This window comes from Cardiocondyla obscurior, linkage group LG02, assembly GCF_019399895.1.
Source record: "Cardiocondyla obscurior isolate alpha-2009 linkage group LG02, Cobs3.1, whole genome shotgun sequence".
Lineage (NCBI taxonomy): Eukaryota > Metazoa > Arthropoda > Insecta > Hymenoptera > Formicidae > Cardiocondyla > Cardiocondyla obscurior.
In genome coordinates this window covers 7,844,136-7,861,137 of record NC_091865.1, presented here as the reverse complement: position 1 = coordinate 7,861,137, position 17,002 = coordinate 7,844,136, and the positions used below count along the sequence as shown (strand labels likewise).

At 33.7% G+C, this 17,002-nt stretch overlaps 1 protein-coding gene across 5 annotated transcripts in view; it reads left to right on the top strand.

The window, feature by feature from the left end:
- The first annotated feature begins 3,065 nt into the window (after window positions 1–3,065).
- The window catches only part of Rgk3 (Rad, Gem/Kir family member 3), a 35,657-nt gene continuing 21,720 nt past the window's right edge, over window positions 3,066–17,002 (top strand). For 2 of the 5 annotated variants that reach the window (XM_070668400.1, XM_070668436.1), the window contains exons 1-3: window positions 3,069–3,299; window positions 6,293–7,067; window positions 8,855–9,127. In XM_070668400.1, the coding sequence (XP_070524501.1) occupies window positions 6,803–7,067; window positions 8,855–9,127 (538 nt within the window). In that variant the 5' untranslated portion in view covers window positions 3,069–3,299; window positions 6,293–6,802. The other 3 variants (XM_070668427.1, XM_070668418.1, XM_070668407.1) reach the window with 3 other exon arrangements.

Sequence of the window (17,002 nt, the reverse complement as noted above, 5' to 3'; positions counted from 1 at the left end):
AGTGCTCCTCTGTGTGTCAACGTTATCAATAGCCCTTATGGAACTGCATTCGACATCAGGTGTATCGGTTTACCTTGCAATCGAATGTTTCGACCTCCATTAAGTACTCCCTAGGTTAAACTACAAAACGCACTTTATAATAAACTTAGATACCGTTTTAAATTAAATATATAATCTACAAAAGTAAAATTTATAATAAACTTTATTTATTATAAACTTTAAAATTAAATATTTTACAGAAAATTTAAAGTCCTATTATTTTATTGTCACATTCGAGGTCCAAAAGATGAGCCAAAAAAATTGATCTCTTTGCCATACACTCTTTGGCACGTTCTATAAAATTTGTAAATCTGTAAGATCGTGATTTGCAACTCTTTTCGTACAGTGTATTATCATTCAGCTATGATGGATGATAAATCGAATGTTTTACACCGCATTTTAGCATAATTGTAATAAGATTTCGATTCAGAAAAGATACATGGTATATCTTCTACAAATATAAGCGAGGTGTGTCTTTTGATTGACAGACCTGTTATTTTACGAGAATTATTTGACACGAAGCTCCGGACTATGGCGATGATAAATGAGAAATTCTGACGCAGCAGTACCTTCGACTTCGCTGGAATGCGACGGTGCCAATTTTTTAACCGAAAAATTAATCGCCTATCGCACTAATAATAATAAAAATAAACGGAAAATCAATGATAAATTTATTTCAAAGATAACTATATATTTATTAGCAAGCTTTAATTAAAAGTTTACTTTTATTTTTGTGCGCAATAGAAATATCAGTGTCTATAGCTGAGAAATTCAACATCGTTTTCAGTGCATATGAATACTCGGTTCGCCGCTTTTATTGATTTTAATTGGATTTGATTGATAATAATGCATATCTTACAATTAATAGGGAACCGTGTGCGAGCGCCACAGATTCACAGATCTGGTAAATTAACGAGGAAGTAAGCAATTCCCTCTGCTATCTCTCTCACTCCCCAAGTGACCATCCACAACGGATGGCATTTGCAATTAGCACTACCTAATTTCGAACGTGGCGCACCACGATTGGATTGTGCGTATGTTGAATCATCATATAGATTATCCCGCTGACCCGTAAGGAATTATTCGTTAAACCAGTTTACCCTTCAGTAATACCTGTACGTTTACGTTAAATTTCAGTTCAAAGTCTAAAACTAATTAATTAACCACCATTGACAAACTACAAAAAAATAATTTATATAAACAATACGGAGAATAAATAGTAAAGAGCAAAAGAAAAATTAAAAAATTGAATCCATTTCTGAATAAACATGAAAAAAAAAACAATTTACTCCACGCAGAAATAGAAATTCCGCAATCCTTTGCGTAAATCAGATTTGATCGTTGAGTAAATAGGAACTATAAACTCGCAACTGCAAACTTAGTTTAAACTCGTCTTTTAACGCAACAAAGGAGAATTTGCAATGAACATTGATAAGTTTTCCCGCGAAACCACGTTGAATATATTTTGCTGACAATTTTCACTTATGCCGAGGGGTAACTGTCCAAAATATATTATTTCATTTAACTACTCTAGTTTAATCATACCAAACAACGAACAGCTATTTCCTCTTTGGCCACCCCTCCGGCAACTTCCTGCTAATTTATTTGCCCGTTTGTAAACTGTTTCGATAATCTGCATTAATACGATCGTCTATTCTAACATTTAAAAAAATGTTATTATGTAAGTACGTCGTTAACTCAATGGCTTATCGATATTACTCAAGGGAAAAGTGTTTCTAAGGACAAAAAAGAGAAGATATCTTACATCACAAAGTGAGAGTTCAGCGGAGAAAGTGGGAGCGAAGAATCGTATTGGTGCAGAAGGTTGATTTGGCTTCGTCTTGAAATAGCTTTAGACCACCACAAGTCAAAAATATACCACGCGGCGTTGAGTCTAATGCTGGACGGACGAAGCAAAACGGAATAAAGAGAAGAATGCAACGCCGATGAATAATACGCGTTAGGAACAAATTTTCTCCTTTTTTTTTTTTGTTTTTTTTCTCTTGAAAAAGATCACTGTTTCTTCTTTTTTTAAGATACTGACTTATTTCATTGGAATAGTGACGCAGTGTAATTCTTTATTAAACGCGCCGACTGTTTAAAATAAATCGTGAATAAGCTTCAGGTAAGTAGTTTATCATATAGCAAAGTAGATAGATTTCATTGGACCAGATGCCAATGCGCGGGATAATTGCCAAAGTGACGTCTTTTCTAAAACGATTAAAACCGTAACGCTTTACAGTAATCTTCTTGTGAACGAATGTAAACCAAGCTTTCGTGGATCTCGTCATCTATCGTCAGAATTTAAACAGGTTGGTGTTCAGAACGTACACGTCACGCCACGTCATTAGGATCGGTTTACAGTGACAGTGCAAATCTTGCAATCTTTACTATTTACCGTCCAAAAAGTTTATTAAATCTTATAAGTACGAAAAGAAAAGTATTTTATGCGCAAGGCAAAAAATTCATGTTTAATAGATCGATTAATTATTCAGATAATTAAAACTTAAATTTTGACAAAATAAGCACATTGTTTACACTAAAAAATTGTTTGCAATTGATCTTTAAGTATATAACATAAACCAATAGATATTATTTTAAATATATTTCTTCGGGTTTAAAAAACAAAAAAAAAAAATTTTAATGCAACAGAATAATGACTTTCCTTGCTGGGAAATCGTAAATCATGTAAGATTAGCGCTGATCTAATGAAGACGGAGTTTTCATTGAGGTACATGTCATTTAAACGTTAACTTCTTTAAATCTCATTCCGTTTGTTGATTTTTTTATATTTTTTTTATCTCTTTTTTTATTCGCGTGATACTGCACTCGCTTTAATCGAATTTAAGTAATTAAAGTAATCCGAGAAATCTTCGTCGGATAAAAATTGCTGTAAGTTCCCGGTAATTCTTCGCGAAGCGTCCCGCAACGTTCGGGGAATCGCCGAAGAGCTAGAACGTGTGGAATTGGACGCGCACCAACTTCGCCGTCGCTTTCTCATCGTGGTCTTCGTTGTGGTCGGTGATGAGGGCGTGCAAGAGGGTCGACGCCGACGCCTGGCGTCGGTTCTCGCCCTAGCGGCCACCGCGACGCCGGGTCGCCGTCAGTGTTCCGCGCATCGTCGAACGCGTATCATGTCGATCGTGTCGCGCTCGGGTGCAAAAAATCGAGACATGTGATTCGAATCCGCCGCGATCGCGAGGAAGAATGAAATAGAAAATGACGAGGAGATGTTTCACGGTGGTGGACGGCCTAAAGTGGTAAGGATCGATTGTCGCGTGCCGGCATATCGATCCGGAGAAATTGCGAAAATCCGAGCAAAACTGAAAAGATCGGCAATGTCTTCGAGCGAAATCTCGAGACGGAAAAGCGCGCGATTACCATCGATCTCGATATAATTACGGTTAAAGGGCAGAGGTTGCAGGAGTTTATCGAAAAAGGGGGATAATTACGGCCGTGGCAAGGCTCTTGAAGGAGCAAAACGCGGAGATGAACATATGGGGGGACAGATCGGCGGAGATGTTTATGCATCTCCCTAGAAGATTTATGCGAAACATCTATCTATAATTAGTTCTCGGAAAAATAAGCCGTCGAGAAGAGCGGAGTGATTATCATACAGGAAAAAAAAACCTTCGATATTCCGACTTTGAAATTGTCGAAGAGTGGTCTGTCTTTCTTTCTGTCTATCTCTCTCTCGGTATTTTATTCTAAACTCGTAAAAAATGAGATAAAAGTGAATAATTGAATAAAAATGTATATGTTATTAGTATTTTGACAAAGATAAATATTTTAAAAATGTATTAATTTAATTTATTTATATATAATATAATGCAAAAATTAAATTTTGTTTCGGAATCTTGTGTCGAGTATCAAAAGAAGTAACGTTTTCTATATAATATTTAAAATGTTTCGTAAATGAATATATTACATTTCATATTCTAGTAAAGTTGGTAATGTTTTAAACATGTGTGAATGTAGATTTGTTTAATCCTTCTTCATTTATAATTTTAAACTTGAATTTATTTATCTTTCAGAAAATAGAATATTTCGCGATAAACAAAAATATTTCTTATGCACACAATTTAAATAATATTTAAAAGTGTTCGTAGAAAACCAGTTAACAATCATATTCAATTTCATTCTGTAACATTATTTACGCGAGATTCATTCTGATTCCTGTATTTAGACTAGATCTGAATGTCCGATAATTGAAAAAAATTGTAGAGTTGAGTGGTAGTTGCTGAAAACACCGATGGATTTAATTAATATCTCACGTTGTATGCAAGAGAAGTACGATTAAATAATAATTTAAAAAAATATTAAAATAAAAAAAATAAGTAATCGCGTATTAAAAAAGAGAAAAGCCGCGGCTCGATTATTTAATAAAATTATTTTGAGGCAAATTAATTAAGCAAGTCTTATTACCATTTCAGTCTATGTCGTAAACTTTAAAGCTTCTTTTATTATACAAACACAGCAGTAAAAGTAATAAAAGGATATTAAGATTTTACAAAGATGAAGTATAATTTTTACGATGACTCGCAACTACAATATTACAATGCAAAGTTGTGTTGCGTAAATACATAGAGCACTTATGCACGTTATCGGTTTAAACGCATAAACGTCAACGAGAGGCTCGTAAGACTTTTTCTCACTCCTGTCAGAGCAAAGCTTTGGTTCTTCTACTTAATCCTGCTAAATTATCTATAATAAATGCGTCCTCGCATGACGTATTACTTCACAAAGATGGCATATTACGAGAAAAGTTATTCAAATAAAATTTTTCGCAACATCACATTCGTTAAAGATATTTCCTAGTCATTGTAATTTTATGCCCCTTTCGTAAACGGGAACTCATGATACTTGCATTGTGATAACAGCAGATATAAAATGGTTCTTTATACCGTCTACCTAATGTTTCTTTTTTTTTTTTTTTGTAATGTGCAAACGAGTATAGTCTAATAAATGAAAGCAAAATAACAAGACGCGATGTTATTATTAATTATCACGTTAACGTTTCGGTTCATCATTTGCTTTTACTTCGAAAAATAATTTTATATTTTAGTACGAACAAGTTTAAATATATTAAATACACTGATTAGAAGGGAATTCGATAGAAAACAAAGTTATATTATACTTTGGTTGCATAAACATAACAATATAATATTGAAATTGAGGAAAGATAATTATTTCAGCAACAAGTTATTTAATTTCCTTAGTACGATCTTGTAGCTCTCGAAGTAAAACAACACAACAGACATAAACTCTATCAAAGAGAATATATTGCTAAAGTATTGCAAAGTTGTATATGTCGGACTGAGCTTACTTTTGTCGATACTCGATTATACTTGTCGGAACGTCTTCACGCACCGATATCTTCCCGGCGTATCGCGCGTTTACCGTTCGCGAACTTCGACAGCTTCGACAGTCCACGGAGTTGTCTCTCAGCTGTGCCGAGTTTCGCTCGAAACTTCGGATGCTGCCAACTATTCTTGATATTGTTATCAATCTTTATCCCGTTTAATCAGAGATAGACAAGATAGAATTTCAACCGCTTAAATTTAACAATTGGACAATTGGACAAATTAATTTAAATACTGCCCGAATTTCCTTTGTAATTTAAATTTTTAATCAAAAGATAAAATATCACGTACAATAATTTAATTGTTTAGCATTCTTAGTTTTTGTAATTTCTAGTGGTATAATTATTTTACTTGTGTATTAAATTTAAGTTTAAATAATTATTAATTTTCAAAACATTGAATTAATTTTATAATTAAAATATAAAACAAATTATTTAAAAATAAATTATGTAAATATAACGTGGAATAAAATTACACGTCTACATTTTACAGTAACAAAAAGTCAATTATTTCAATAAAAATATTTTATATTCCTTTATTTTTTAATAAGAATCTATAATTTAAAATAGTATTGTATAAAATATTTTTTTTTTACGCAGTTATTTATGTATACTGTTATATTTTTCGCGACTGCGTATGAAATAATCGAGGTAATATCGGGACGGGATGGATCTAATTAGTATGCGAGTTCACATCCGACAGGCAGAATAACGATGAGAAGGGAAAAAAAAATATGGGGAGGAAAAGATACGGAAAAAAAATATAAATGTCAATTATTTCACTGTAATTTTAAAAGAGACAAAATTTTTCACGGCCGTAATTACTCTAATCGTATTATTCGCGTTTTACGTGGTTAAGAGAGAATCAAACTTTCCATATTTTATTTGTAGAATCAAGAAGAACGGACGGGATTCTCTCTCTTCGGACCGAAACAGGATCTGTCGATATAACGCCGGACTCGTGACATCGTCACCTGGATATCCACACCTGGATATCCGGTAGAATTATTTCCGAATTGATTTCCGGTAATCGAATCCCGTGAATGGAAGGTACGAGAGACATTTCAGAAATCGGACGCGACGCGACATTTCTTGCAAAGGATCTCGAGTTGGAAGAAGAATATGCAAGAGCCTTGAACGTTTTCGTTAAAGTGTAGAAGAATCACGGTAAATACAGTGCACGACATAGTCGAATCCTAACACAAATTGTCATAATTTATGATCGATAAGTGAAGCATTAAGTTACAGCGAGATTCAATAATCTGCGAAGAAAGATCACAATTGTCAAGAAATTCAGAGAAGGTAAATATTAATTATAAGGAAAAAGATCTTTAAGTGGTGAATAGTGGTTTGAGGATAAAAAAGAAAGGTACATTTGGTGTTCTGTGGTAACTTAAAAGAATGGCGGAAGACTCTTTTCGCCGGAAAACAAGATCGGCTTCGATTTGTGCCCCAGGATTTTCCAGCATGGAGCAAATGTTAGAAGCTATGCCACCCTCGGGAGCCCGTGAGAGGGATAGATGGGAGCGGGAAAGAGAAGCGCACAGCGGTAGTGGAACACCGGATAGCAGTACACCTACGAGAAGACGAAGACCGGCTACAAGATCCCAAAGCGCTCGCGTTTCCGGAGGAAATAAAAGTATCCGCCGTCGTGCCGCCGCTCAAGGTAATGATAATAACGACAGGAATGGGAAATAAATAATTTACTCGGGGATTAAACGTTCGGTTACGTGGCTAAGTTTTGCAATTAAAATAATAGTCAGGGGCACACGAGGACTTACAAACTTAATGATTCCGAAGTACCAGTAGTCTGCCGGTCAATTTAAATTTAATAAAAGTTATATGACTGTTAAAGATTTGTCAAATTTGTTCTCCAAAAATGTATGCTTTAAACGTTTCAACTCGAGAATCCGTTACTGTGTGTAAAGCGAACTCGTATCAATGCGAGTGTTAAATAACTATTTCATATGTACAAATCCTTTCTAATGATCGAGGTAACATTAGTCGAGATCAAATTTCAAGATACGTAAGGGTCTATTTTAAAGGTGCGAAAGGATTACATGACGCGGCGACCGAACATAACTTTCGATAGTGTCCGATAAGCTCGTAGAAACGTCATCGGTGACGTACGGTCTTTCCCGTTGAAAGAGCAAAGTGTATCGATATTGCGCCGATAGCGCGCCGCTTTAAAGTAGCGAGAGTTGTTGAAATTATTGCCGGCCGCTATTCTCGGACATGAATTTTAGCTAGTAGGTCACTGACAGCTCAAATATTCTCATCATATGCTAACGCGTCTCTTTGCAAGTTTAGAAAGTCAGTCTCGCAACTAATGCTTTGCCGTTTTATGCGTGCGTTGAAACACGAAAATGTATATTAATGCGAAATAGGATTAATTAGAGCGGTAATTCCAGTTGTTTGTACGTATATGTAATGCGAGCAAGATTGTCAAGATTTAATTAAAGATAAAGAGCTATAACGTCGGTATAAAATGTATCATCGAGACGATAAATCTTTTCTTGAAATTAATAAAATAAAGAAATATGTCTGTCTAATAAGCTCCGCGATGAAATAATGTAAATATTCGTGAGAAAGAGGTCTGCGTTTGTTCTTACGTTCCTTTCCGAATCGTTTAATTTTATTTTTCGAACTTCTTCAGGTTGAGTATACTAAATCACTTAGCTTTTCACGCGTCGACTTTGCGGATGTAATAGATGTAGCGTCTGAAAAACATTCCGTTCTTTGCTTTACTCTCAAACGCTCTGCTAATGAAAAAAACCTGATCGGCATACAGTCGAAAAAGATACTTTTTCGTTTTGTTCTATTAATTACCGGAAATATTTTTTTATACGTATAGTATTTTTACTTATTGGAATAAATTCATGCTCTTCCTATCGTAAAATCTATTATTGCGACAATGCATGGTAAAAATATCGATAACATGTTCCTACAAAATATATATTTTTTGGTACAAAGAACCGTGTTCTCGACACGAATACAGATATTTCCCGCTTTTATGAAATGCATAAATAAAATTCAGAACAAACTTTAAATAAAAAAAAAAAAAAAACAATTTTAAAATAATGGATAAAAATAATTAAAAGTCTTCTTCTATTATTTGTGTACAATTAAATAATAAAGTAAATTTTTGCTTTTTACTTTAAATATTTCTTGCCAGTAATATTTTAGTAACGTATGCAGTAACGCATCAATTCATCATATTTCGTCGAAATCCTGATTAAATAGTTTGACTTATCGCTTTGTTGGCATTGATGTTACGTTACACCCGTACACGATATACAATACGCACGGATATACGTTATACATATATGTATAGTTACGCATTTATTAAAATCTGTTAAATGCTGCTGTATATTTTTTACGAAATCTCTATATCTCTATACATGCATTCAATATCAAGTGCGCGTTAACACCTATAATCCTGTCACTTTTCAGCCGCCACTCATCATTATCATCATCACCAGCATCATGAGGGAACTAGTATGAAATCGCCTCACTGCAGTAGTGAACCCAGATTGACCGAGAATGACGTCAGTCCGGGAATCAGAAGACGAGGAAGTCGAAGGGGACAGAGTATGCATCATACACATCAGAGAAGGAGCAATGCCTTCCTGGATGTGCCTGACGCCTCAGCTCAGATGCTACCGCGGGAGGAAGGAGAGGACGAGGATAGTTACAGGCTTCGTAGCTTCAGTCTCACCAGCAAAGGTCAGAAATAGCTCACTTCCACCTGTTGTAAATGTAAACAACCGTAGGAAACGATTTCATTTCGCTTCTTACGCGAAAACGTCGAGGGGTCAGTCTCGATGTCGACCCATAGCCCGTGCGCGCGATGGGAAATGCAAGTACGTTGGATAAATAGGGTAGAAGATAAGATAACGGAAAAAAAAAAATTTATTGTGGACTTGAAAGATGATATTCAACGTAAAACGGAATGCAGTTAAAATAATTCTATGAATAATAACATAATAACAAATAATACGTTCTTAATTTTTTAATTTTACTGCAGTTTCTTTTTTTAATTATTATGCGATTAATGGTTATTATGGTACATTCTACTTGTCAATGATTATAAATGATTCTACTGTTTAGAATTTGAAATCTCGAGAGTCTTGAATTTATATGATAATAGAATAGCGATAATTACATTGTTTTAATTTTTCAGAGGGTTTTAATAATCTTTTAGTCGGTGAATTTGACGATTGATAGAATTTTTTTGTAACATACACGCTATGAACATTTTTAGAAAACATATTTCAGAAGTTGCAATATATTTAATATCTTGAATACTTTCAAAGCGTCTTTATATTAAATTTTGTATATTCTTAAGTATTTCCTAACTTCTCCATTATATCGTTGTGGTTTCTCAAGCATCTCATAAACCATCGACATTCGCTTAAAAATAGGGGGGACGTTAAACTTTTTCAATCTATGTACACCTAACGATTTTACGACGCAAATTATTGACAGCTTCCAGTATTGTACAAACATTCTCGATTTACTACAAAAGTATCGATAACCATGTGGGCGGAGCAACTGTTAAATTTTTCGATAGTTTCAACGATGCACATTTTCAGACAAAACAATTTAATCGGATATTGATTAAATTGTTTTACAATGTTACATTTTATAATATAACACCTTGTTTCTAGACAAAATTCCACAGAGTTTTTCAAGTACACATCAGTGTCGTAAAATTCGTAATTGGATTAAATATTATTTTTTTGCTGGAACGTTATTATTTCTCGTTAAATCACAATTTACAAATCTGAGAAGAATAAAGGTAAAAATAAATTCAATCAACATATTTTTAACTGCTGTTCCTTTGCGTCGCTACTTCCACGTGTGTACTTCGCGAGAACCCATGCCAGAAATACACGAGTGCGAGAGAGATTCGGTAAGGGAGAAAACCAGCGGAGTCGAGATAAGCGAAAATAGAGCAGCTATAGCTATGACGTGATTCTACTACTCGAGTTCGACAAACCGGGGTTTACGCGCGAAAGTCATTTACTCATCTATCTAAAGTTTGCTTTTTATAATAAAGCTTGCCTACAATAATAGAGTCAAATGTGCGATAGCTTAGACAATTTTAACGATAAGATTGATTAGATGTCTGGGAGAAATGGTTGTTAATATTATTGATCGATGTTATTGAATTTTTCTTATCGTAATCCCTCGTCGCTACTGGCTTCGTCGAATTAATTTAATTTCCAGGTAATCGATTAAGCTCCGATTAGCTGTAGACGATTACGATATTAAGAAAATGCTATTATTATATTGATAGGAACTGGTCTGATAGTACAGTGTCAAAAGCTAATTTTTCTCGAAAGGGCTCTTATACTAGCTTTGCCGATGTTTATGTGATCAGTATGAACTAATTCTTTGCGAGCCAGAACTGAAAATCCGTCGCAAAATCCACGGAACGGAAGGCGAATCAGCGGGAAAAATCCGCCTCGGTAAAGAGTCTTTTCGCAGAAACCCCCGCGAGCCGTTTTATTTTCTATACTACTTACTTTGAGTCGCAAGAGTATTATGCGGAAAACTTTTTTCCTTGCGCATATTTGCGCGATACAAAAAAGAAAGGCAGGCACAACTAGGATGCTCGAAAGATTTCAATAGCCTGCAACTAGCGGACTTTGTGACTGAAGCCTGCCACGTAAATATATCCCATATTAGAAAAACCGTGTTAAACTGAGCCGAATTCATTGTTATCGCTTTTCCGCGATGTCGATTAATTTTTTCGCTTGGCTCTCACTTCGTGTCACGAGTGCAAATATCAGTTTAATTATTATTTTGTAACTTTAATCATTATTGTCTTATCGTTTAAATTTAATTTTAACTGCAGGAATAAATTTTTTGCGATACGTAGGCGAATTAAGAAACGATATTTTAAAATCGGTTTACTTTTATATATACGAAAGATGAACGAATGAATTAAACGATATTTTTTTATGGATTGGACAGTACTACTGCCACGCTGATTGACTACATTACAAGTAGTCGATGAAGACGAGAAACGTCTTCTTGTTGATAAACGGTACTACTTTTCTACACTACTACTACTACTACTATTGTAGGCAACGAATTTACAAGTTTTACTACTATTAATTATGACAATTCAGAAATATTACAATAATGACATTTTTTGAAAAAAATATTTTTGAAAAAAATATTTTCCTGTATATTCGTTACCTCCGTAAAAAATAAACGACTCACATTAGATGCAACGCAGGCGGAGTTCAGCAACGATGATGCCATGATTCAATGATATTCTGCAACATATAAGTAAAAACTACAATGAAAAATATGCAATGATAATTAATGTTTAAAATATAATTTCTACACGCGACTTTAATTTTTTTTAAAAAGTAATTTATGATATAATTATTTATTCTCTGAAAAGATTTTTATAAAAGTAATTTTTCCAAAGTGTTAATCTTTTTTTCCTTGCAATAATTCTTTAATTATTTTTAAATAATAAAATTAGCCAAACAAATAAAAAAAAATTTTATTTTAGTATATTTAAAAAAAAAAGATAATTACCCAAACGTTGCTCCGCCGATGCCCGATGTCCTTCCTGGACCTGGTCCTCCTCTCAGCACTCAGATCCACAGGTCACGACATCCACAAGTCACTCGCGACACTCGCGAATACGCGCGCGAATTGATAATTAAAGTTATTCGCGCGATACTGACGACACTCCCGTTAATAAAGTTTAAATAATTTTCGACGCCCGATTACATTTACGATATTCGCGACGAACCCCGACCGTGGTTCGTTTATTCGATCGGCGACGAGCTGTAAAAAATTACATACAAGATATTGCACAATAAAATACACAATTGATATAAAGATTACTACACTACTAATATTTTTATCTACGATTACTACTAAGATTACTACTACTAATATTTTTTATCTACGAGTTATTTTACGCGAAGTACGCGGTTGTCGCGGAATATCCGATTTACGAGGTTTCCCTAATAATACCCGATTAAAACAAATTTTTTTTTTTAATTTTTACGCGTACTGTCAGTTCTTTGTATCGCTGACGGTAAAAAAAAAAACAATTTTGGACTTACTGACCGATGCGCAGAAACGGAGTTAATGACAACGATGATCTGTAACAGATAAATATAAAATTAAATTATAAAGATGTTGCAAATTATTTCTACAATAAAAAAGAAATTTATACGCGCTTCTAATAATTCGTTTGTTAAACAAATAATGAAAAATAAAGTTTCTAATAGCCAAACGATAAAGCAAATAATGTTTTATTATAAAAAAAAAGCGATCTTTACCCAAGGGTTGCTCCGCTGATACAGGATGCCTTTCCGAGGCCTCCTCCTCCTCTCAGGATGTTGAGCTTGATTCTCTTTTCACACACGACGCTCGCAAAACTCGGTTCCCTCTGAATCGTTAACTGAAACACAATGAAAGATACTTGGTTAATGTAACAAATGTAACAAAAAAAAAAAAAATACGTATGTTAGAAATATGACAAAAGAAAGAAAATATTATAGATATGCGTCAAAAATTAGATGTTAAAATATTTAAGTTCTTACAAAACTTTTCTATGTAACAAGTATTCAAATTTTTCGTTAAAGAATTTATCAATCGAAATTCAACACTACCAGAATGTATAACGCTATGTGTGTATAAACCTTTTCCTACACCTGATATTCTACTCGATAGTTTTTTTTTCGCGTCACGTTCGTGCAATTCTATCTGAATGAATTGCCTATTTTTTCCTCTTTCTCCCTATCTCTATCTCTGTTTCTCTGATCGCTTTTCGAGTGGAAATATGTAGTATAGTTGCAGTAACGAAGTTAAAAGCTCGAATTTACGTTAAAGTGACACGAAGTTCCTCATTTCTCGCTCAGATCAAATCGTTTGCTTACTTATTTGTTAGTCATTCTCGGAAAGTTACTGTTTAAGAGCGAGACGTGCCCCCCGGGCAAATTTAACGGTATAGGTCAGCGGTTATATCAGTGACAAGATCGTTCTAACCCACAGGGATAAACGGCTCCTCAAAATTCAAAGCTATACCAGCTACATCGCTATTTCACTTGATGCAAACAGTTTGATAGAGATGTTATAATCTAATGCAATCAGTTAGAAACTCTTCCGTTTGTTCGTAATTGAAAGCAAAGTTTAATTAAACTACGTCAGCACGCAGAATTTGGGAGTTGTACATAATTCGATACTTCGTAAATTATAGATTATAATTAAATTTTTAATTAATACCGATATTTTACATACATTACAAGTATAAAAATGTAAGTCAACAGCAGCTTGACTTACATTTTCGTTCGGCCGACATTATTTAATCGAGCTTTTTAATTCAGCTTTCAACTTGATAAAGTAAATTTTCTTTTATCGGAAACTAATCGCCTTGATAAGAGAAAATATTAATGGAACGGCGAATATAAGTGGAATGAGCGCACTATTTCTGTTCAAGCAACTTTCCAAATGACCAAATCCATTTCTTACTTTCTACGTCTTTCAGACTCATTTGTCTTCGTTTAATCAAGACCGCTGTCGATTCCTACTGGTCTGAGCTAGTTCATCATAAATCGGACCACCTGTTACGTTCGTAAACATTGATTTCTTGCCAATTTTTGTAGCGACTTTGAAATAACGTAACAGTTTCGAGCTTTTAAAACGATTATCTATGTTGAATAAATTTATTGTAGTCACGTAAATTATTTGAGCTCGTATATTTAAAAAAAAATAGTCAGATAAAGATTTCCCTTTTACACTTGTAAAAATTAAAATAACTTTATTAATTTTACGTAATTATAAAAATTGAAAGACGCATTATAAAAACAAATCTATCGTATTACGACTAAAATAGCATTCGTACTGGAATTAGAATCACAAGAAAGTAAAAAGAAGTTTTGAGAAAATAAGCAAAATATTTCGTTGATACGTAAATTTAAAACCGAGAAGTAACGTAATCTGGCAAGCGCTTCTTCGATCTGTTACGTTCTCGCCGGAGCTGTCGTTTCTACTTTCGCGAGATTTTCTTTGAACAGTGTGTTTCCCAGAAGGTTATTTGAGATCTTATTGTTGTCTTGGAAGAGCAGCTTGCTCAACGATAATACAAGACGATAATTCCCTGAGCAAAAACTCTCACAAGCGAAATATTCAAAATGTAAACAGCTTAACTGTTTAGAAATAAAAATATTTGAAGATAGATGGACAAAATTTAGAGAAACAATCTAAGTAAATTTTATACGGAATATATTCAATACATTGTATATTTTTTTTATATAAAAAATATATTGTTTTGAGTTTCAATTATTCGATGTGTTCGATAGATTCATAGATCAAGTTTCGTGTGTAAAGATTTAAGAATTCTCTTCAATATTAATGCTCATGAAATTGAAAATTACATACTTGTAATTTTAAATATCTATAGAGAATGTGAATTTATTTGGCTGTGTAATTCCACGCACCTGTTGCCTTAAGCTTTCACGGGAAATTTGCTAATTTCTAAACGTCCATATCTACCGATTTAACTCTTCGTTACACGATAAATTTTCACGCATGCATATTGATTTTAATCATTTAAGGGCGCTTTTAGAACAAAGTTAAATCCCACATAAATCGAAATACAAATCTGGTATTACAGCTGCTTCCTTTCTTGTGTGTACCTGGTGCAACAGGCATGTGCACGCGCTCACTGGAAACAGGTCAAGAAAGCTATAAATTTTGCAAACTGGAATATTTTACTTCCACTCAAAAATTCTTAGTTCACGTATATTGCGTTCTGCATAATGAACGTCAAATGAAATGGAGGCCTGAATATTCATACGCGTCAGCATTTTTATATATTCCAAAGGAAAATTTTTACCTCTCGCTAATATATTTTATACGTTGCTAGGGATGCGCGTGTATCGATTAATTTTCTCTCCACCACATCTTTTATTTGCGTTTGTTGTCACGCTCCATTTTTCCTTATATATTTCCAGAAGGGGATAAATCCATTTATAATGTGCGTGTATATATATATATATATATATATATATATATATATATATATATATATATATACATACATATATATTTCTCGAATTTCAAATTGATATCTTTATAGCATCTATCCCTTCGGTAATCTACGTTCTCATCTTGTCAACGTGCACCTTTCCGTGACAGAATAACGATTACGCGAACATAAGGCTTTATACATAGATATAACGCGATCTGATTTCGCGCGAAGAACAGGGCACCGTTAGCCGCGTTTTAGATTGCACGCTGATAAACCGCAGGCGCATTAATATCGCCGTCAATATAAATTAAGCTGTCGTCCCATTATTCTTGTTTATCTTTTCTAAGTCTTCTTACTTTTAGTCATACATCAACTTTGCCGAAGGGAAGTTGATGAGCGCTGGAGGTTGGAAAATATCAGCAGCGAAGCTGAGTAGCCGTAGGAATATATTAAGTAATAGTATCACGTGAGGGTTGTAATCTAAGGTCAGAGGAGTTTGTACATTGCCCTTACGAGTTATTCTCTGTTCTAAGACGTGAGAAGAATATCGCGTCAAATATTTAAAGACCTATTTCTCTTACTGAAGTAACGAAATAATTCTATAGCGGCGTGTTCTTCCGAAAGATGATCTTTGTGGTACATCGAATAATATAAACAAATGACAATTATTGCGTAAATTACACTCGATACACGCTCGTTTCTAATTTTGAAAAGAATGTCTCACGAAAAACGTTTGCTGTAAAGATTTTAAATTGCTTTGTCAAATAACTACTTTTTATTTCGTTCTTTTATTATTAATAGTCAATAGGGAGGAGAGCCTTCTTCATGAAAGAAACGAATTGCTGAATCATGAAAGTAATAAAGATCGACAACGGCTACAATACACGCTCGACGTAAAATTACGCTCTCTTTTTCACGCTGCCCAACAACTTTTTGTTACAACTTTCTAACGGAGCTGACCCTCGACATTTCGGTGGCACCAATGACCTCACATATAAAGTTGTAATTTTATCCCAAGACGTTCTTCCTACGATCTTACCCGCCTACTCGCGGAGTTAAGTTCACACAGCTTCTCACAAACTCATTACAGTACTTCACACCAGAAAAAATTAACGTAACGTTATTTAAATTCTCTATTTTTATCAAAATTAAATTAAAATATATTTAAAATAAATAGATATATGTATATATATATACTTTTACTTTATTAAACCGTTATAGAAATAAATTTATCTTGTATTCTCGGTATCCTACAAAAATGTATTACTGTTTAAAAAAAAAATTTGCAATTATTCTATAAAAGATACGTTTTTAAAAGCATAACTAAAAATTAAACAAGGTACTAACATTATTTAATTTAAAAAAGAATTCTATCTTATTTTGCATTATTAATAGCTTATATAAATAATACTTTTGATCCTAAAATATACGAATATTCCAATACGTACTTAACAATAATTATTTGAATTTGAAGTTATTATTACGCAAGGTGTTTGCACTTATAGCATTATGAAATTCTTTAATATAATTCCCTTTACATAAAGGATCTCGCAAAGGGTAATTTCGACTACTCTGAGTTAATAGTGGTA